The sequence below is a fragment of the Python bivittatus genome, unplaced genomic scaffold, assembly GCF_059951505.1.
Source record: "Python bivittatus isolate LINGU-HERP-01145 unplaced genomic scaffold, Pbiv_v1 ctg000410_np1212, whole genome shotgun sequence".
NCBI lineage: Eukaryota > Metazoa > Chordata > Lepidosauria > Squamata > Pythonidae > Python > Python bivittatus.
The window spans coordinates 7,256,415-7,277,820 of record NW_028277067.1 but is presented as its reverse complement, the minus strand read 5'-3'; the positions used below and the strand labels follow the sequence as shown (position 1 = coordinate 7,277,820).

Genomic DNA, 21,406 nt, shown 5'->3' with positions numbered 1-21,406 from the left:
TATACTATCAGTGTCAACTACTGGTGAATCCAATTCCATGAATTCCCAAGTAAAAAAACCAAAACAATAATTTAATGAAAGTGTGAGGACTTAGAGCAGCCTTCCCCATCTTGGCACTCGCCAGAGGGGTTGGACAGCAACTCCTATAATTCCCAACCACCAAGGATGGTACCTCTGTTAGTGATTATGGGATTTAAAATCCTATGCACATGGAGGGCACCAGTTGAGAAAGGCTCATCTAATTGTTTCAGTTGTTTCCTACTCCAGAGGGAAACTGCAGCTCAGCTTCTAGTTCTGTGTCTTTTGAGGTTATTGTAATACCTGGACAAGTTTGAACAATACTTTGAAAGGCGATGGGTAGCTATGCCTCACATGCCAGATCGTACATACCAGATGAATCATGCTTAAATATACAGTAGCCAATCCTGTTTTATAGACCAGTCACTGTTGATAAAAAAAGGAAAAAAAACTAAAGAAAAACAAAAGTTACACTTTTAAAAAGGTAGAATTTCCCCTAAGAAGTAACAAAACAAGTAATGCAAATAGTTAGGTTATGGGTGATACTTGCAAACAGAAAGATCTGGGAAATATGAGAAAAAAATCTAGGAACAATACACCTGTCCAAGTGGGAAATGAGCACATAGCTCAAAGGGATCTCCCAGCAACATTTAATTTCCAGTCTGACCATAGAAGCAGGAACACAAACAAGAAGTCTGAACCAGATCCAGGAGTGTTAGAACTGCCCTTTTCAATACATTTTGCCCAGAAGCTGGAAGGATCTTGATTCAGCCAAGACGACATTGCTGATTGCACCAGGAAGTATTCTTTCTCTTGCTGCCCTCTGATTAAATGAAACTGACGAGCCCTGTTGCTCAGGAGAGAACACGAAGGTGATAACTGGCAGGTCAGGACAGAACAAGAGGCAGAGAAACATACTGATGCATACACAGGACAGTTCTGAATAGAGCTGTAAATTACTGCTGTCAGAGGACAGCAGTGGGAAAGTCAACAAAATAGGTCTGTGCATTCTTGATCTAAATGTTTACGGAATACATTGTATCACAGGAATATTCCAACTTAAAAAAAATACTTATCTTCCAATTGCTCCATTCAGCTACTGAGAAACCAGGGCTAGCTCGAGGCTTATGAGGAAACTTGGCATAATGTCCTCTTGTTCTTCAACCCATCCCCTTGATGTTGGACTGCAGCAGCCTCCAGAATCAGGGTTATACAGAACCACTTACCGCAAAGCTACATTACATGGGGGATTCCAGAGAATGGTGAAGAATTGTGAGGTGAGGCTGTATGTCTGCCGTGGGAAGCAAGATGCACAGGGCAGGCATCAGCTCCAGTGAGCCTCTATGGGGTGCCTGGAACTAGGATTTTCCCCAGAATAGCTGATGGAGATACCATCTCTTGACGACATAAAGCTTTAGCAAAGTTGCTGTCGCGTGTTCCTTTACAAATCATAGCTCTAGTGTACAATTCATTTGCACTTGCACTTTCTTCATTTGATGGCAACAATGTATCATCATGAATTTCACTAATAGACATCTAAAGAGACGGTCATCTTCCTGTGACCTTTCCAACAATTATAGACACAATGCTATTCAGTAGTTAATTCATATGTTCAACTTGGGGTTACTGACCAACATCACACATGTAGGAACTTTTTTTGTGTACTTGTTCAGCAGAATTGGATTGTCAGATAAGACTGTGCTGATGAGATATTTCCTTTAAAATGTAAGAAAAAACTCATGATTTAATGAACAAAAGCTTTCACTTGTACTAAAGCAGCCTTTTTTAGCATCGTATCAGAGGGTGTTGGATTACAGCCCTCATAATTTCCAGCCAGCAAATCCAAAGGCTTTGGGACAACTTACCCCAGCTAGATATATCTAAAATAAATTCAGTGCTATTGCAGAATTATAGGATCTGTCATCCAGCACATCTGAAGGGCACTAGATAAAATAGAGCTGTCAATGGCATTTTAAAATTGATTTCTATGTTCTAGAAAAAGTTCCATTATATAAAAATGGCCTCCAAGTGTTGAATCACCCACTGTACACTGAAGGTGGAATACTATGATATTCAAATCAACACAATTAAAATTATACTCCCAAAACATTTCTATCATTGCAAGAGTCTTAATTCATAGTCTCCAGCTTCCTTGTTCATATTAAATATCACATAATTGTAAATCTGACTTTTACAGCTTCCAGATTTTATAAACTTGCAGATTATTTTCACCATAAGTGGAATGTTGTAGAATGTTCAAATTTCTGTTACCAACTCTTATCGTTTGAAGAAATAAAAGAGTTTCACCTTGGCCGAGAAAATTCTGCTAGCTCAAAGGAAAAAAACCCCCACTGATGTTTCTATCTAAAAACAAAACAAAACTTTGCCATACTGAGAGAGAGCTAACACGTTGGCACGGTCAAAACTTTGGGTTTTCCCCCCTCTCTTAACTGAGACTTCATTGTAAATAGATGAAGTTTCCCATGTGCCATTTAAATACCTCAATTTAGGATTTTCAGTAGTTAAGTTAGTACTCACAAGCCAGTTACAGCAAGCTAACTTGAATGGGATAATACTGAAACTGTCTTGTAATTAAGTTTTAGGATTAATATTTTGTAACCCTCCCTGTGTACATTCACCGTGGATTTTATATGTCCAAAGAGAAGCCAAGAATAACACGAAAATGTTCCCCTCCAAAATCTTATCAAGCGATCTGCCAATCGTCTTTCCGGCATTTAATCGTTCCAGGCAGTCATAGAAGTGGCAGCCCTGTTATGTCAAAACTAAAATTGGTATGAATAGTTCTGCAGCCAGGATGTCAAGATAATTCTTCAGTAGCCAAAAGAATTGTGGAAAATATTATCATCTTCAGATCTACTATGTTGCTGCTTCTTGTTTTTCTTGTAATTGTTACTTGTGGAGCATGATGGATAGAAATTAAGACCAGACCCCAATCAGCATTATGATCTCTTTTAAGTAGTTTTTCCATAGCTGGAAAGGAAAAAGTCCTTATCTTTCCTCTACTTCTGTTACCCAACTTGCCATTCTCCTCCTACTATTTGATTATACCATGTCTTACACCATGCCTAATTCTGGAAAATCAGATTTAATTCATGCCAGTAAGCTGGCAGGAGAGAGATAGTGGCTTGAAGTTAGAAGGCAGTGAATATGGCCAGAAGTTGGATGGCAATGAAAATACAGAAGCAACTTTGCTTCCCAGATCCCTTTGATCTTGACTTCTTCCATTTGTCATCCTAGCAGGATTAGTGGCTCACTGGATGATATTAAAAATACCATTTGCTCCAGTAGGCCGAAAGAATGAATCTCGTGGGGGGCAGGGTGGTAAGGGAAAACTAAAAAGGGTCTACTCCCCTACACTTAATCCCAAGAGAACCAGGTCATTTAGAAGTATAGCACCAACACTAAAACTTTGCTTATGTTAATGTTTGCTACTTTCTCCTCCCTAGGAGATACATTATCTTTTGGCTGATATAACACTGGCAGTTATGCTAAATGTAGAGAAAGGCAAAGGATCTGGAGAAAAAAGAGATTACCTTCGTATCCCATCACATCAGAGAGATAGCCAGGAGGAGAGCCTTTTCTGTCATTGCCCCTGCCCTGTGGAACATCTTGACCCCTGAGATGAGATTGGCTCCCACTCTGCTGGCCTTCCAGAAGAGTGTTAAGACCTGGCTCTGTGGGGGACTAGCATGGGGACGCAATGGGGGTTTGCAGTACTGGGGGTGGTTGGTGGCTTGAGGATGCTCTGTCTTTTATCTTTGTATATTTTTTGTAAATATCAATTTTTATCACTTTTTCACTTGTAAGCCATCTAGAGTCACTTATACAGAGATGGGAGGCATATAAACTTGATTATAAATAAATACATAAATAAATAAATGCTATTAGACAGCACAGGGAGATCTATGGAGTAGTACATAAATCAGTTGAATATAAATTGATATTATCTGCAGATAATATTCTTTTATTTCTAAATAAATATTCTATTAACTGGTCCAAATTGGAATTGATGCCAATAGGTGAAAATTTGGTTATGGGACTCCTTTATACAAATACAGTAGGTTAAAGATGAATGATAGTTATATACATGTAGTAGAAATATATATGTACTTCAATTATATTTACACTAGATAAGTATATATATATATATATAGAGAGAGAGAGAGAGAGAGAGAGAGAATTATAATAGTTGTAATGATATACTATACTTTTTTTTCCTTTTCTCACCCTTTTCTTAAAGTACTATGTGTTGTTCTTTTTTTTTGAGAATGTGTTTGCATTATAATTATTTTTGTGGTTTTTTTATTTTATTATTTCAAAATAAAAAATCAATTAAAAAAGAGAAAGATGTAAATATAATTAGGTGAAAATAGCTGTTTCACTTATAGATCACATTAATTCCATGCTTTACATCAGACATATAGAGTGAGGGCTAGAAAAAAATCAAAATTTCTAGCCACCAAAGTGTTTGGCAATGCTGGTTATGAATTTTACTCCCAAATATCTGGAAGGTACCATGTTGGAAACGTTTTAAATAATCACACGTCATAGGAAACTGATATTGCAAGGTGTTTCCAGCAGCAAACACAATTAACCATGAGAAGACAGATTCTTAAATACCTGTGACTCCCATCCAATGCACTTTCACTGGGATTTGTAATGTACAATAAGATGCAAGTTCTTAGCACTTGCCACAGGCATGCTGACATTTTCCCCACCCTCAATAATGTTTTCATTGTCACTGGGAGAAAGATCTCTGGTCATCAGGGAATGGGGGCAACCATTTGCTTACTTTCAGGAACCAAAGCAGAAATCCAGACCCAGATTTCAATGCTAGGAAGATAGGGCATGAAAGGCTACTGCTTATGGAGAAGATATAAACAGCAAAGGAAAGTTGTACAGAAGAGGCTTGACCACAAAGTTTCATTTTTCGTCTTTCATACATGTTTTGTAGCATTCACCTATATGTGGCACAACACCTGAACTGATGTAGAGCTCTAGTCTATAGTTATGTGCAGATTACAGCCACACACTCCTGCAGCATGGAAGAGTGAATAGAAGGCAGAAATCATTTGGTGGGCAAGGGCCCCTCTTAATATTTGGGGGCAAGAATGAGAGTTACACAATAGTTAGGGCCAATCACATAATGTGAGGCTGAGCTTTGGGAAAAGTTATTATCTATAATATATCTATCTTCTACTACAGTTTTTGTTTCCCACCTCAAAATACCAGGAAACTACACTGTTGGTTTTAGCATTCATGGTCAGAAGAAGGCTCTGAGGGCTGCAAAAAGGATACATGTGGCCTTGGAGTCATAGCTTCCCTCCCACTACTTGAAGGATTAAGACAGTAGAAAGTGTGGGCCCATCTCATAGGAAACCCAGGGCTCTGCAGACATTTTGGGCTATAACTCTGTCTCTCGCCATTGGTCATGCTCACTGGCACTTACTGATGGGAACTGAAGTTGAAAGGATTAGGAGAATGTAAGGCTAGCTATCTCCTCCTATAGGACTAGCTAATCACATGGCAACATCCACCCCCGATTTCAAGAGTAAATATATGATTTCACATGCTGGCAATGCATCAGTATGCCAGTTAATGTTCAACAAAACTGCTGCAACATACAGCCAGGTATGGCCTTTCCATTATGCGGATGTACATCCGTATGAAGGAAGGATTTCAGCAATTGCCAAGCGCTTGAACTTTGTCCTTGGTTCATAAGGTTCAATCAAGAAATACATGTTGAATGCCTCCAATGCATTGTTGAAAGCTGCTTAGTACCAGAACTTCAATAAAAGCTGCTTTTGGAAAGATCAAAGTACAGAATTCAAAGAATTTGAACAGTGTGACACAGGAACATACAGTTTCTTTTTTATTGTCTTCCTCCTTCTCCCATCTGCAGTCCAGATCAGCCTTAAGAAATTGTGTACTCTCAGTTTTCAGCCTCCCTGATTAAAATTTAACATGCCAATTCAAACATTTAACATACAAACTCACACAATGTTCTCTCTCAAGGCCCACCACTTCTATGAAAACTGGGTCAAAGAAAAAAATCTCCCCCTTTCCCCTATGTTTAAATATGTGTAACCTAATTTGAACGTACACTTTTCACAATCCTTTCCCTCTGTCCATCTTCTCCATTCAACAGAATTTTAACTAATTAAACACAAAAAAGTAGTTCATTTGCATTGCAAGGTTGGGTTTAAAATTTTATTTGTTTTTGTTGTTTTATTTTTTTAGCTTTGGTCTATACAAAAAAATCCCTTAGAGAAATAATAATAAAATCTTCTAAAGTACAATTGCAGCTACATCGATCCCTTTTCCAGTGGAAGCCTCAAGCCATCACATTGAGAGAGCCGCTTTTAAAAATGCATTAGAAGGAGCAGGGGAATAGGAGGAGGAAGAAGAGAGCACGCCAATCACCAGGAAGATTGGGGGGGGGGAAGGAAAAGGGGGATTGGGTTAAAAATATGCAAAAGGTGGTCTGGTGAGTAGGAGGAGAGTTTACCTAAAATTGTTAGTCATTCCAGTTTGTAGGGCAGCTTAAGAAATCGATTGGATTGGGGTCCCCAAATCCATAGATGCATCTGTTGGGCTAAAAAAAATGGAAAAAACTGGAGAAATGCAAAGCTGTTGATTTCTTGGTGAACTTATACCCAATGGCTGCTTGCGTTTTTATTTTTAAAGGTTAAATATTAAAAAAGTGGAGGGGGGCATTGGAATAGAAATATTTCCATTTTCTTCTCCTTTGATTTAGTTCTGATTAGTATTAGAAGTGCAAAGAGGCAAAGAAAATCCTATCATATGGAAAACTCTGGTTCTGCACCAAACACACAATCTATATATATATATATATATTTATTCTCTTACATTGTATTTCAGTGTGTGTTGTTAGTTCTAGTGTATACGTTTAAGAGTACTTATCAGGATCCAATGGCAGTTTAAAGATGGTGCTCCGATTTGCAGAAAAAATGGATATGGAATGAGAAGAGGGAGAAGTTGTTAACGAAGAATACTGTGGGGAACGGCAGAAAGAGGAGCTGACTGCTAATATTACAATGTTGTTAGATGCAGCACAGATTATGGAGTGGGGATCTTTCCCATAGGCCTGCAGGAGGGAAACATGGAAATAAAATCTCTTCACAGGGAAAGGAAGAGTTTTGTCATCATCTTTCTCAGGCACTTCTATCTCCTGAATGCCCAGAACTTGAGCACTGGGGCTGCCCTCTTCTGTGTTAGGGAAACATCTGCTGATCAAGAACAAAAAAAAAAAAAGGGAAAATTAGATTTAGACCATATATGGAGAAAGCAAGGTTTCCCTTTAGGATAAAGGAAGCTGCTTTGAATGCATCAGGTCAGACCATTTGTCCATCTAACCAACCCTGCCTACTTTTATGGCACCAAACTGGGGGACTGCCTGGTCCCTGTGAAGGAAACAACCACTTCTGACCTCTCCAATCTCAGGCCTCCAAGATATGATGGGCCATATTTGTTACGTTGGCAGAGAATGATGAGAGCTGTAATCATACATAATGTGAGAGACAAGACTGGGGAAGCCCCATCTTTTCCTATGAATAGAATTTATATGTTTATTTTAGCCAAAAGCATAATAGTGCAGCCAGCCCGTGTTCTTAATAACACAGAATACCCCCCTCCCCTTTTTTCTTAAGCGCTGGCAAATTTCTAGACATTATGCATTGGTGGGTAAATTTTCTTTTTTCTTTCTACCCAGAAGTGGAAAACGGCTTCAAGGACCTCACAGCTATTAGAAGCAATGTGGTCCCCAACCACATGCCCCATGATTTGCCCGTAGCCACCTGGTAAAAGAGGTGGGAAAGATACAAGGTTTTGAAATGGAATCTCCATATAAATGTCCTTTGTGTGTTGTTCTAAATATTACTTCTCTTTTTAAAAAATTAATATTCAGAACAACACACAAAGGGCATTTATATGGAGGTTCCATTTCAAAACCTTGTATCTTTCCCACCTCTTTTACCAGGTGGCTACGGGCAAATCATGGGCCATGTGGTTGGAGACTGCTAGATGCAGAAAGCTGGATATTTGGTCTGACCAAACACAGCAGTTGAGTTCTGCTTGTGATAAATCTGCATGAGTTTTATTTTGTCCAGATGTAAGACTAATCTACAAGTTGCCCTTCATCTGCTGCATAATCACTATGCAGATTTAATTCTTTACTAAAAAAGATGCAGGACAGAAATCTATTTTCCTCTGGAATGGGAAGCAGTGATACATTCTGCAGGTAAAAGAAAGGGTGAGGGATGCTTGGTTATAAAGAACAAGAACACCTGTTTCATCCTTTTTTGGGTTTAGTTTCCATTAACTGGCCAATTCCCAAAGGCACCAAACAAGATGCTTTTACCTTGAATCCTGCCCAACATGTCCAAGGGACATATTAGGCGAGCATGTGGTCTGGGTAAGGTGCTCGCACACCATCACTGTATGTATCCATGGGGTAGTCGCCATCCATGTCCATGTGCATGTCCATGGGATCCATGGGGATTTCCCCAGGGTACATGCCACGATATCCTCCATCCAATTCTATTGAAGCATAAAAAGAAGAAAGGGAGATATGGCTCATGTTTGGCAAGACAAACAGTAAGCTGAAAACTGAAACGGGTTTCTAAAGGAGAATCACTCCAGAATCCTCCCCAAATGAGCCCTTCCACATGTGCTTGGACTATATCATTCAAAATGCCCCTGCCACGCTGGGAACTGCAGTCCCAACGTAACAGAATTGTACCAAGTTGGTGAAGCCCGCTCCGAGCGTCACCCTCCCTTGTATGCTGTCTGTCCCAAAATAATTAAAACAGTCTGGAATATTCAGCATACAACCTTAATTGATTTAAGTCTGCTTGGTTTGGGGAAAAACTTAAGAATTTGAGAAATTATTGTAAGATACAGGGAATATGAAAGAAGAAAGCCTTCAGACTTTTAATTTAAGTATTAATGGCTGTTTAACTATTGTACGTGTTCCTATAAACAGCCTCAGAGGAGAAACAATAGCTAAGAGTGTCAGTAAGAATGGGAGTTCCAGCAAATCAGCCTGGTTATACATCATTACTCTCCCTCTCACCCAAAACAACAAGCCCACCATACTCACCATCTGCATATGGTTCGTGAATGGGTATCATACTCTGGGCCTGTGGAAAGAAAACCAATTGTTCTCAGAACACAGAGACAGAAACTTGCAGGGCTGCAAGTTAAATCAAGCCTGCCACGAGAGGTCAGTACTGGAGATGCTGCCTATGCAATTGAGCTCTGGTTTCCCATGGTAACCTCATTTTCTTAGCAACTCTGATTGCCTGTAAGTAGGATAGCAGGGATCGCAGAGCTCAGCCAAGCAAGCCCAAATGGTTGACCAAGGGACTCAAGAGGCATCCAGTGCTCACTCCTGGAACTATCCATCCCTGGGGAATAGCCAAGCCTGCCCCCAGAGCCCATGGTTTAGAGTCAAGGCTTACTAAGCCAGGGATTCACAACAGAAGGCTTAAGTCTTCTTTAACGCATAATTATTTTTATTTATTTTTGTATTTCAAATTTGTCACCGCTCATGTCACTGCAGAGCGACTCTGGGCGGTTATAATTAGCCCCTCCCAACAGGCACTCCTTTGCTGTCTTTCCCAATAGTGATGCTGGCAGAGAAATGAGTAAATGAGGGCAGGGCATTTTTTCCTCATTGAAAGTCCTCCCTCAATCATCATCCAGCAGTTGGCAAAATTTGTGTAGGTGTTAAATATTCCCCACTGCTACCAGTAGCAGCGCTGCATTTAATTAAAAAAAGATGTCAGATTATAATCTCCTGTGTGACATGCATTTGCTTCCAAGTATGAGATACAGAACTCATAATGATTTTCCCCAGCACCCTGCTGAAGAAACTTTAACTTTAAGGAAAGTTGACTATCAGGCAGCAGTGATTCAGATAGACTTTAAGATAATTGAAATCATGTCCACAAATCTTGTTTCCCCTGGCAGGGCTGCAATTTTCTCTCACAGAATTACTTCAGATAGAATTTCAGGTATCTGCAGTTGTCCTAGTAACACACAAGTCCCCCTTCCATTTACGGCCAGTCCCCTTATAATCAAAGGAGTGCGCTGCTTTGACGGAGAACTGAGGAACTGGGGAGCAAGACCTGGAGCATCAGAATCCCTCTTTCTTTTTTAGTTCCAAAAAGGCCTAGACTCGGGGTGCCCATAGACAAAACCTGAGAAAGAACAACTCTTAGAACTGAAAACAATTCTCTTAGGCATTCTTGAAGTTTTGCTCCAGAAATGTCTGACTCCCAAAACATTTTCAAAGTTCTGCTTTTGTAATGAAATGGATTCAGGTTAAGTTCAGAGACCTAGAACTTGCACACTAATCCCTTGCCACCTAACTCTCAGAAAAACTCACAGCTTCCCAAGCAGCGGGGTCATGTTTGAAGAGTGAGTTGGTGAGTTCCACAGAGACACGCTTCCGATAGTCTGGGTTCTTGTCTTCAGAGATGCGGAACAGCACAGCAGCTGCATATGTAGCTGGAGAAATATAAAAGGACCTTTAGCAATGAGCTAAAAAAAGCTCCCCCTTGGTCAGCTGTTGCACTGACTACCTTGAGAAGCATGCATGCAGCATATATCTCCCAGTTTTCTTTTCCACACTATGACAAAATCCACTAATTTGTGATAATAAAACAAGCTTTCCATTTCTGCAAGCATTTTTAGGAGTCAGTTATAGGCTACAATTATTTCTGGCCTGTATCACTCTAGGTTTTAAGAGAAGAGTTGTATGTTAGAATACTCCTCCATTGGAGGACTTACACCAGTGAATCTCTGGTAATGAAAACTGTCCAGAGCTTTAATGTTACTGTGGTCATGAGCTTATCCAGTTAATTCTTACATAACCAAGTCCTTTGCTGAAGGAAAAATCATTATCTCCAAGCTCCAGCATTACCAAAATATATATATATATATAAAGGAGGACTACACTCGATTTTTGAATTAAAAAAGACTAGCTTAGTTAAATCTTACTCTTAATCAGTGATATTCTGTTATTACCAAATGGTTCAACTACAACACAGCTAATCCATTTCCTTTAAACAGTATTCAGTTTAATAGACACGTGCTATTTTATTATTCCCCCCACCCCATCTTTCATATCGCTCTTTTAACATTTGCTCAAAGACTTTTTTCAATACTAGGAATTTATGCTTAGTGAATTGTGGATCAGAAAATGTAAAAAGCTTTTAATGGTGTTCTGTAGGAATGCGCATACTGTAAACCCAATGGTTAAGTTAAGGTCTTCAGTGTGGTGATAAGACAGGTATACACAGACACGTGCCTACAATCCTCACCTGTGCCTTCATTCCTGGAATGCAGAAGCTCCATCAGTGGGGCTGAGGCACCCTCTGCATCAATGGCGTCAGCTGCCTCTTTATCCTGAGCCAGCTCACACAGTACGCCGGCTGCCACACGCTGGATGTTTTCAACTGGAGAGTATAGGAGCTGTTCCCCAAAATGAACAGAAGGAATAAAAATAAGCAAAGGAATAGTTCTCTCCTGGGAAACTATCTATTCTCAATTTTAAATCCACAAAAGTTGTGTTCTGTTGACAGTGCCTGGCTCCTGCAGGAGGTCAATATTATGATATGCCAAAGTTATTAAGCATTAATGCAAATTGAGAGGAGGGTAAGCAATCCCTTGAAAATTTTAACAATATATATGCACATTAAACCTTGCTACCTTAAAAACTTGGGAAAGCAAAGAAATACATTTTGCTGTTTGGGAATTATCCACCTAATTTAGGCATTACAATCCTGAGGGTCACATGAAGACCATGGGCTTCCCACCTCTGCCACAAGCCTTGGTTTACAAAAAACAATGGTTAAATTCACATGTTGTGCTTAGCCAATCATTACACCTAGTCACTATTTTACTTCTGCAGAAATCAAACTCTGTTTCTACCCACACTTAACCTCGAACGCTTCTCCCATGCAACTTCCCTCCATTCAGAAATTCCCACCTGCACAAAGAGAGGAATGGTGTTTAGACGGAATATTTCCATTCTGTTCATGGGGTCACGGGCTAAAATGTGCAATGCGCCTGTGCAGCCTTCCACAATTTCTTCCATCTTTACTCCGTCCTGAAGAAATAAGGCAGCCATTAAAGAACGAAAAAACAGTGCTGCTCATTCCTGGGCTGGCACCTATACCCCAGAAGGCATCAAGTTCAAAGTTATATTCGGGTGACTAACTCTCCAGAGATCCTAAATAAATAACTTCAAAAGCTAATTAAGATCATAAATAGAGGCTGCTTTTATCCAGCTGGTATGATCCTGCCCTCTTACCGTGTATGGCTGCTGTGTGCCTGCAGCTGCATGACGTTGAGCATCTTGGTGAGCCTTCACCAGTAGCTGAACAAGGCGTGGGATGACAGCAGCTTCCTGTAGGGGGGCATGGTTGGCTGGACATAAAGCCAGGTTACGGATGAGGCCAATAGTAGCCTGTGAGCAGGAAGGAGAAAGCATGCCTTCAAAACACTGGTAGATGCAAAACTAGACAAACTTTCAAGTAGTTTAATAAGTTGTGGTGTGTGATTTTTGCCATTTGGGTCTACCAAGGAAAGACAGTGCTCAGTTCAACCCAGGCTACTTTACACTAAATTAAACCTAAAATACAAGAGCACCACTGCAGAATTCCATCTCTGACTAGCAAACAGAATTATCCTCTCCCCACCTTCCACTCCTGGCACATTCATTTCTCACTTTCTCCACAGGAGAAACTCAATTCTCAAACTCCTATCTTCATTTTGGCATTCCATGCCCCTTAGATACTATTCTCATTAATAGTGTCTCCTACCCATTTTATGGGGAAAATGCAATTATATGCTTAGAGTACTTTACATAAATTCTGTAAGCAATTTTTATTGCACGCATGTGATCTTGGCTGGTATTATCATAAACCCCTATTAAAGATGAGTGGCTGGGTGAAAGTAAAAGGGACTTTGCCTACAGCTACCTAATCTACACCACTGAGCTGTGATTTGAAAGTAAAGCTATCCTGGCTTGCAGCTTAGGCACTTAGCCACTACACAACACAATTACCCAACACGGTAATAAGTCTTCTACAATCTGCACTAGTAAGATTCTTTTCTCATAGAGAAGTCTATGGGGAAAAAAATTAACTATAATCTTTGTCCCATGTTCTGGCAGTTTGACCGGAGAAGTATTCCGCTATGATCCTCACTCCTCCAATAAGCATTCTGATGGGGTATAGCTTCCCAGGATTATGACACACTTTCCTGAACATAGTGATCACCCCCAAAATGCATCCATGACAGAAATATGAGCCTGTTATGTAAAACAGAGTAGAAGTGCACGTGTCTGCCCATAAATACTTAGCTATTGTCTCCCTATGCCTGTACCTTGATCAGTGGCCATTGATTGGGCTGATTAAGCAGCTTAACAATGGCAGGAATTCCATAGTTAAGCCGCACAGAGTTCTGTGCCATCTCAGCCTCTGGATGCCGACTGGTGAGGTGCCTCAGAGCACAGACAGCTGGTTCAGTGATGTCTTCTTTGTCTCCTGCTCGGAGGATAGTGTGTATGAGAGCCTCAACTCCATTTGACTGAGTCACCAGGGTTTTGTTCTTGCTATTGTTGCAAGTCAAGTTGGACAGGGTGCCAGTGGCACAGGTCAGCACATTGATGTCATCTGAACTCAACTGGTTGACCAGAATCTTCAGGACACCATCAAGACCCTCCTTTAAAGACAACAAATAGCATATAGAATTATCTGCCTCAATCAGAAGCTAGGCCAACATAAGGAGATCACCAGACAGACCCACTGGGACATACCACTACAATTACGATACAATATTCAAATACGATACAACTGTATCAGTCAGTCCTTAATTTTAATTCAACAGCACAAAGGAAGAGTCAGGGAAGGCTCAATAGAAGGACGTGCTAGAACATACTTTGATGGATAAATCCTTTCACCAACCCTTCTTAAAGTAGGTCTCCAAGGAACCAGTTACTGAATAGAGATCTCAAGTAACCAGACAAAAAAGGCTGGGTGGGAACAGTTTAAATAAAGGGGATTGTGGAAAAAAGCATTGCTTACCTGCTTTGTGGCCACATCTGAGAGATTCCTCAGAGTCCATAGACAGTTCTGCACAAGCCTTGGACTGGAGCTAGTCAGGTGCTTTCCCAGAGCTTGCATACCACCTATTGGAAAAAAGTGCAAAAAATGAACCATGGTTGAACAAAAAGAAAAAAAGAAAGAAAATGGGAAAGATTGAATTTAAATGGTCTGAAAATGTTCCTCAAAGTAATATAACACCATTACAATGACTTCATATTGTGTATTTCTTGCTTTTAAAGGCAAGGCAAAGCTTGACTATGGACATGCTCTTCTGTAACCAGCAAGAGCTGCATGCCTAGTCATTGGTCTATTTCTACACTGGTACAGCTAAAGAATTGTGCATTTATATAAATTCCTAGCTGAGACTCCTCTAACACATGTAAGTTAGGGATCTTTGCTGTTAAAAAAGAGCACAATGTATCTTTTAATTGTAATGAAAGTTAATCCTCTTAAAACATACATCCTGATTTATGCATATTGTTTTCTATTCTTTTAATGTTTAGTTTTATTGTGAGACAGATTAATATATTTAAATAAATACATAATAAGTAAGTGTAATGCTGGGGAAAGGATGCTTTACATATATTACCGAAAGAATATTCACCAGTCAGTGTTGATAACTTATTGTACATGATGCCTTAAAACAGCAGAATTTTAGCTTTCTCCTACCTGGCCATTCGCCAGATCTGCGCTCCCAGAATTCTCAGCAAGAGCTCTGTTTACTAGGGAATTCTGGGAACAGGTCTACATATCTAGGGTAAGGAAAGCAGATGACATAATAAGCTAGTTATAGATGTCATCTCAGATTGCATCCCAGTTCTGTCTCAATTGTCACCACTCACCAGCTTCCACAATGGCTGGCTTGTTGCTGGGGCAGACAGACAGGACCTTGAGGACACGGCTAGTAGTCCACAGAAGTTTCTCATAGGTGTAACTTCGCATAATTTGAACAAGAGCTTGGGGGCCTCCATTGGCCAAAATTATGAGCTGCAGACACAAACACAGAGAACAGCATTCTTTCATTTCTCTGGGCAAAGGCAGATAATTGCAATTCATTATCTTAATCATGTATCTTTCCCCCACTCCTGGCTTCAGCCACTGGCCCCCAAAATAAAGCCCTTCCTTGGGAGAACAAGGAGACCTGCTCCTCAGAAATGTGCACACAAATGTGCCTAAATTAATACATAAAACTGTGATGGATCTCATAGTGGTGACTGCCTATATTGGAGTGGTTGCCTGTATTCTATGAACAAGGGTGGATTTAAGTTACTGAACCAGAGTCCCCCCACCCTCACTGAAGTACTTCAAAGTCAGAATACAAGTCCTTACCTTGCTTTCTTGATTCCCATATGCAAGCAACTGCAAGCAGTCAGTGGTAATGGCCAAGAATTTAGGATTATTCTTTGTCAGCAAGGGGACCATCTTCTGAAGACCATCAGCAAGGCGTACAGCCATCTTGGCACCTTCCTGGTACAGCAGTAAGTTGTGAAGAGTAGTGATGGCATAAAACAAGACTGATTCCACTGGAGAGCTATGGGTTGAGAGGTGGGAGGACAACAGAGAAGACACAAATTTCTATAACTTGAACAGCAACAAATTATATGAATGTATGTGTTGCAGCCAAAATGAGTTACAACTGAAGAACAGCTGAACACTATGGAGTTTAAAATAAAATCATCTTGTTCAGCTACTACCCACCCTGATGCAAATCACCCCCAATAAAGAGGCTAAACAAGAGGGCATTTTGCACAGATAAAAGGGAAAAAATAAGTCTTTTAATTGAATAATGTCTATATCAGAAAGCAACGTGGTACCCCCGCGTAAGCCCAGCCAACTTGTTTAACGATCATGGAAATTATTCTCTAAAATTAACTACTCCAAATTATACTAACTCAGAGCAGAAGCCTGGTAGTGCTTTTTTGTCACAGATCAAATCTGGGACTTGGTGTGTGTAAAATTGTTGTTCCACTAAAACTGTGTAAAAGTAGTCTCCGAGTTGAAGACTACTGAAGCTGTAGAAGAGTATGGAGATAGCCTTGATGAAGGAATGCAAGAACCATTAAGAGAAAGAAAATGACAACTTAGTCATGGGAAAGGAGAAGGCATGAGAAAGAAACCCAAAATAACCCCACCTTGATTCTGTTTGATGTAAGAGGGGACAGAGAGATACTCTGGCAGGCTTTCAAGATTCTGTTATTATATCCTAAAACAGTACAGTCCTGAAATCCTTGCTGTTTTTCTTGCATAATAATACTTCACCAAAGTTTCACACAGAGACTTTCCCTGGCCCTGAAGCAACACAGGGATGGCATGAAGAGTTTTCTACACTCGTAATGCTTGTCTGCATATTTAATTATGTTTTCCCTCACCCCTAATATATTGTTCCTTCCCTTTGTCAAGGCAAACTGAGGCTGGAAGAGGTGATAGTCTACTGTTAAAAGTGTCAATCCAATTATGGCCCAGCCACTAAGAATGCATTTTTGTTTTCTGGTGGTTCCAATATGGTGGCGTCAGAGGCAGTTATCTGGAATTTGTAAGACTCTTCCCATTGCAAGATAATGCAACAGAAAGTGAGCATGACTCAGCCATAGCTTGCTGAGACTTGTGTTTCCACAACAAAGCCAACTCCTCCATGTCAAAGCAGCTGCTCATCAGCTCCATTTTGTGCCAGCTGGGTGTGGACATGCAGCAAAGTCTGCCTAGCAAAGGAATAGGAGAGACAAGAAGAGATGTGGGAGCAGCTGGCAGAAATATTGCATGGATTAAGTTCTCATTGGGTTGAATTGAATACCTAGTGTCAGCATACTTTAAGCAAATGCCCTTTGTGTGTATTAGATATTAAATTTGGTCAAGACTTCCAAAGTAAGAGTTATTCACACATAATAGCAGCATAGCAGGTTCTGCACTGGTTACCAGTAGGACTTCCAGGTACAATTCAAAGTGCTGTTTTTGACCTATAGAGCCCTGTGTAGCTTGGCACTTAGGTACCTGCAAGGCTCTCTACATTAGGTACAGCATAACCATCCAGCCTGTATGGTGCCCATCTTCTGATGTTCAGGTGAGCTGGAAGCTGCTCAGAAGAGGTTTTAATTTAAGATCATGGTCACTGGGATGCCAAATTATAAATATAGTGACAGTGAGAATAAGGATTTTATTTGAATAATTCTATCATCATAATCTTACATTTATTATATTATTTACTCAGTGCATTTTTTGTGCTTCTCAGCCTTTTAGCTGATATCAAGTGCAGCATCTGTTCTTACCAGTTTTTTTGTGCTATTTAATGTTGTAAACTGCCATGAGTCCTCCAGAAGTATGGCATTTTAGAAATGTAGTAAATAGGTAAGTGCTAAAATGCTATGATCAGTTGGAAATTACGGTAACCATTTCCCCCCTCTTTTTTGGTCCCAAGAACTGAGATGAAAAGGTTCTGAGGAGCCCTACATCAAGGACAAAATGGGTGTCAAATGACAGTCCTCAATGAAACCAATAGAAGTAGGAGAGAGGAAAGGATCAGATAAAGTAGTAGTAGTAGTTACAGTATTTGGGGAAAATCAGTCAAATGAGTTATGGCATATCAAAGCAAAGTTCAAAAATCTGATTTTAAGGCATGTACTTTTAATATTGTAATAGATGAAGTAATAATTAGGAGTGTTCTGAGTATATGTATATGATACCCCTCTTAGAGATGGACAGCAACCCTTTGTGGTGGTGAGACAGGTTGTGGAGAATGCTGGTAGCATAGAGGACTGAAAATGGTGCATTTTCAACACATGGATGTTTTCTTTGTTATTTATTCCAAGCAGTGGTCACATGTAAAGACCGCTTGGGACAATGCAAAAAGTAACACTGTTCATGGAAGCTTAAGAGTTCAGTACTTATTTAGTCCAAAGCTCTAAGGGAGGAGGGCTGGAGCTCACAGAAATGGCAAAGCTTACCAGTTTGGTAAGGGTAAAAAAAGATAAAGGCTTTTTAAAAAGACTGGAAGCCTTAGATAGACTTTTTACTGAAAGAAGAAAAAAGTGAACTGATGATTTATGGATTTGGGGATTAAAAAGGGTCAAAGAGGAAGGGGAAAGATGGCAATTACTCAATAGAAAGAAGGGCAAAATAATTGTCTGTCTGTCTTTCTCTCTCTCTCTCGTTCTTTTTTTCCCTTAATCTTCTAATTTTGTATACTTATATTGTATTGAAAAATGTTAATTAAAAAATTTAACAAAAAACAAAAACCAAAGCCCTAAGGGAGAAGTGCAAACCACACCAAGTCCCATGTAAACAATAATACTAAATAAAATGGATGGGAGGAGTTCACAGATAGAGTTGCTATCATAATACTTCTAGTGACCAAGAAAACTGATCTTAAAAGCAATTTATCTCTCTCTTCATGACATAACACCTGGAAAATTACCTAAGCATGCGCACAAGAGCTGGGATACCCCCAGACTTAAAGATGGACAGCAGCCCTTCACGGTGGTGAGACAGATTGTGGAGGATGCTGGTAGTGCAGCGGGCTGTATCCAGGTCACTGGTGTTTTGCATGGTGCGCACCACAGCAGCAACAATTTGAGCAGATTGCATCAGAGCCCGGCGCGACGCTTCTTTCTTAGACAGCTGGTTCACAATCATGGCTGCTTTGCTGACCACCACCTGGATGGAGAAGGGGAAGAATGGAAGTTGTAGAATGGAACAATTATCACAGCACTCTTCAGAGCAATGAGGTCTATTAAACTCCAAATTCAGTATTTAACTGTTATTTATAAAACTGATTTTCCACCTCAGTACCAAGGAATTCTACATGGTGTACAAGGTAGTTAGTAATAGTAATACAGTATTATCATAAAACAGTAACAAACATTTTGGTGCCAATGATGCCACACAATCTCTGAAGCCTTCAGAAAGAGCGGAGGTTTTACTAGCCTTTGGAAGGTCATGAGAGTGGAAGTCACCATCATCTTGGGGAGATGTTCCAGAGAAGGGGAGCCCCTACAGAGATGGCAGCTGTCAAACTCCCTCTCAAGGCACTCCGTGATTATCCAGGTGGCAACAGGTAGAATCTCTCCTGGAAAGGTGATCATCTAAGATGATACCCATGCCTGGAGCCACGTAGGACTTCAAAGGTAGTGATCAGTATCTTGAATTTGCCAATTCAAATATACCACAATAAACTAATGCAAAAACACTTTTGTGAACATTCTGCATTAAAAAGTCCATTGTATTCTGTGCAGCCAAATTCTAGGCCCTGAATTAATTATCAAGTTTGTGTGGTTCTCCTATTCTGAATAGCTAAACAGTGTTTTGTGATCTGGATAAAGTTTTTTGAGTCCTATGGAAGAAATCAAGAGGTACACAAAGATTCAAAATTCTACCTCTACTGAAAATTTTACTCAGTAGAAGAAGCAAAAATTGTCTACACTCCTCCAAAGCATACTTCTATAAGATAAAAGCCAGAGCTTCCATTTGAGTGTGCATGATAAACATGAAGAAAAATCAAAGTTCTCTTGGGCTGGTAATAATACATTCTGTACCTTCTTTGAATTTCCATGGAAAGTATCATTTTATATATAGGATTACTGAAGCACTAGCAATGCTACTGAATCAAGGAAATTGGCTCTATTAAATCATTCAGAATCCCTGCAAGGCAATGGTCTAACTATATTGCCTTACCGGATCTTCATCATTCAGAAGTTTGGTGAGTTCAGGGATAGCGCGAGTGGCTAATTCAGCATCATCTTGGTAGTTGATGAGGTGCACAATAGCTGACTTGAGCATTTGAGAGGGCTCAGCCAACCGCTGTACATTTGTCTGCTGCCCCTCAACTTGGGTAGTCACAAGAAGAGAGTGGTCTTCCACTGTCTCTGGATACATGGCCGCCCGGATGCGCTGGGCACGGGTCATTGCAAGCTGGGACTCCAATTCTGCTGCAAGGATGATTGACAAGAGAGGATTAACAAAGATAAAACTCTAATCAGAATTTTTAACAACCACGTTAAGGAGGTTCTTGGAGCTGTTTCAGCTCTACAAGGTGCAGGAGACTTCACATGTGAGCAAAGAGATAAGGCTGGAGTTAATTAACCAGCATGATTAGGCAGCTGTAATATAAAGCTGCTTAATTAAAAACATGAAAGTGAGATGGGAAAGGGGAACTGGCAGGCATAAGGACCTGGAAATTTTTACACACACACACAGAGGAATTGGGGGTGAAGTATCTAAGTTATTGCAGCAACCTAGATTGCTGTGCTGTTCTGAGAGGCATTATAAAGAAGCTTGCTGCCTCTACTTGCCTATTTCTGGTGCCTTTGAAGCCTGAAAGAATTTTACTGTTTCTCATTAAATGGTTTCTCTGCCACATTCCCTGCTCCTTCGATATATAATATGAAATAAGTTTGCAAACTTTGCTCATCTCTGTGGTATCCTGAGTCCTTTGCAATATGGACTCCTTACAGTGAATCGTTTTTATGTTAACTCAGCCTTCCTCTAACTTCCAAAATGTGGCTACACATAAGCATATCCCTTTACACAATAACAAAAAACATAATCCTTTTGTTCTTTCAACAGCCAAGATGTTCTGCTTACACTTGAAGATATTGATTCCCATGAAAGCAAGAAGGAGCAGTAAAAAATCTGAACTTCTCTGGATCACTTCTGAAATCCATTTAGAGGACTTTTGTGTTTGTATACTTTATTTTTAAATAACCTGTTTGGGTGGGCTTTTTTCACTTTACAGAAAGAGAGCTAAGTCTTAGGAAAAGTGTCATGATCACATTTGGACTTGAATCTAGATCTCCCAATTCATAAAACAGAGGGTCAGTTCTAAAAGTTACCAGAGAGGCTGCCATGATTCCTTTCTAAGCCAACAGCAGTTTAGTAATCAGCCACATCAGTGGCTTCTAGCAGTAAATGAAGTGATCACACAGATGTGGATATATGTCCTTTGTTTAAAATTAAAAACTGGCCAAAGCAAACTGTTAGATTCTAGGTACGTGTTGGTAATTTCAAAGACACTGGTTTAACAAGTTCTACATGGTCTGGATTTAGGAATTATTAGGACAATTGTCTTTATCCATCTGACTGAAAACCACTATTAAATTATAGACCAAGAGACCAACGATGGGTCATAACAATTCAACATTATAATTCAAGTCTATTTAAAAAATAAGTGTGAAAATCAAACTCAGCGTAAAAAAAATAAACAAAAGATAGGCCTGGGTACTATAGAGCTTATAGTCTAT

The 21,406-nt window shown here is 39.9% G+C and overlaps 1 protein-coding gene across 3 annotated transcripts in view; it reads right to left on the bottom strand.

Annotated features, from left to right (window-relative positions):
* Positions 1-6,235: 6,235 nt before the first annotated feature.
* JUP (junction plakoglobin) overlaps positions 6,236-21,406 on the bottom strand; it is a 53,510-nt gene continuing 38,339 nt past the window's right edge. The window contains exons 3-15 of one of the 3 annotated variants that reach the window (XM_007428049.4): positions 19,842-20,095; positions 18,586-18,824; positions 15,507-15,708; positions 15,020-15,164; positions 14,157-14,260; positions 13,456-13,794; positions 12,380-12,535; positions 12,056-12,175; positions 11,388-11,538; positions 10,451-10,572; positions 9,161-9,200; positions 8,420-8,598; positions 6,236-7,286 (exon numbers count right to left, since the gene is read on the bottom strand). In XM_007428049.4, coding sequence (XP_007428111.1) covers positions 8,453-8,598; positions 9,161-9,200; positions 10,451-10,572; positions 11,388-11,538; positions 12,056-12,175; positions 12,380-12,535; positions 13,456-13,794; positions 14,157-14,260; positions 15,020-15,164; positions 15,507-15,708; positions 18,586-18,824; positions 19,842-20,095 — 2,018 coding nt within the window. In that variant the 3' untranslated portion in view covers positions 6,236-7,286; positions 8,420-8,452. Of the gene's footprint in view, positions 7,290-8,419; positions 8,599-9,160; positions 9,201-10,450; positions 10,573-11,387; positions 11,539-12,055; positions 12,176-12,379; positions 12,536-13,455; positions 13,795-14,156; positions 14,261-15,019; positions 15,165-15,506; positions 15,709-18,585; positions 18,825-19,841; positions 20,096-21,406 lie in introns of all 3 variants that reach the window. The other 2 variants (XM_025166549.2, XM_025166550.2) reach the window with 2 other exon arrangements.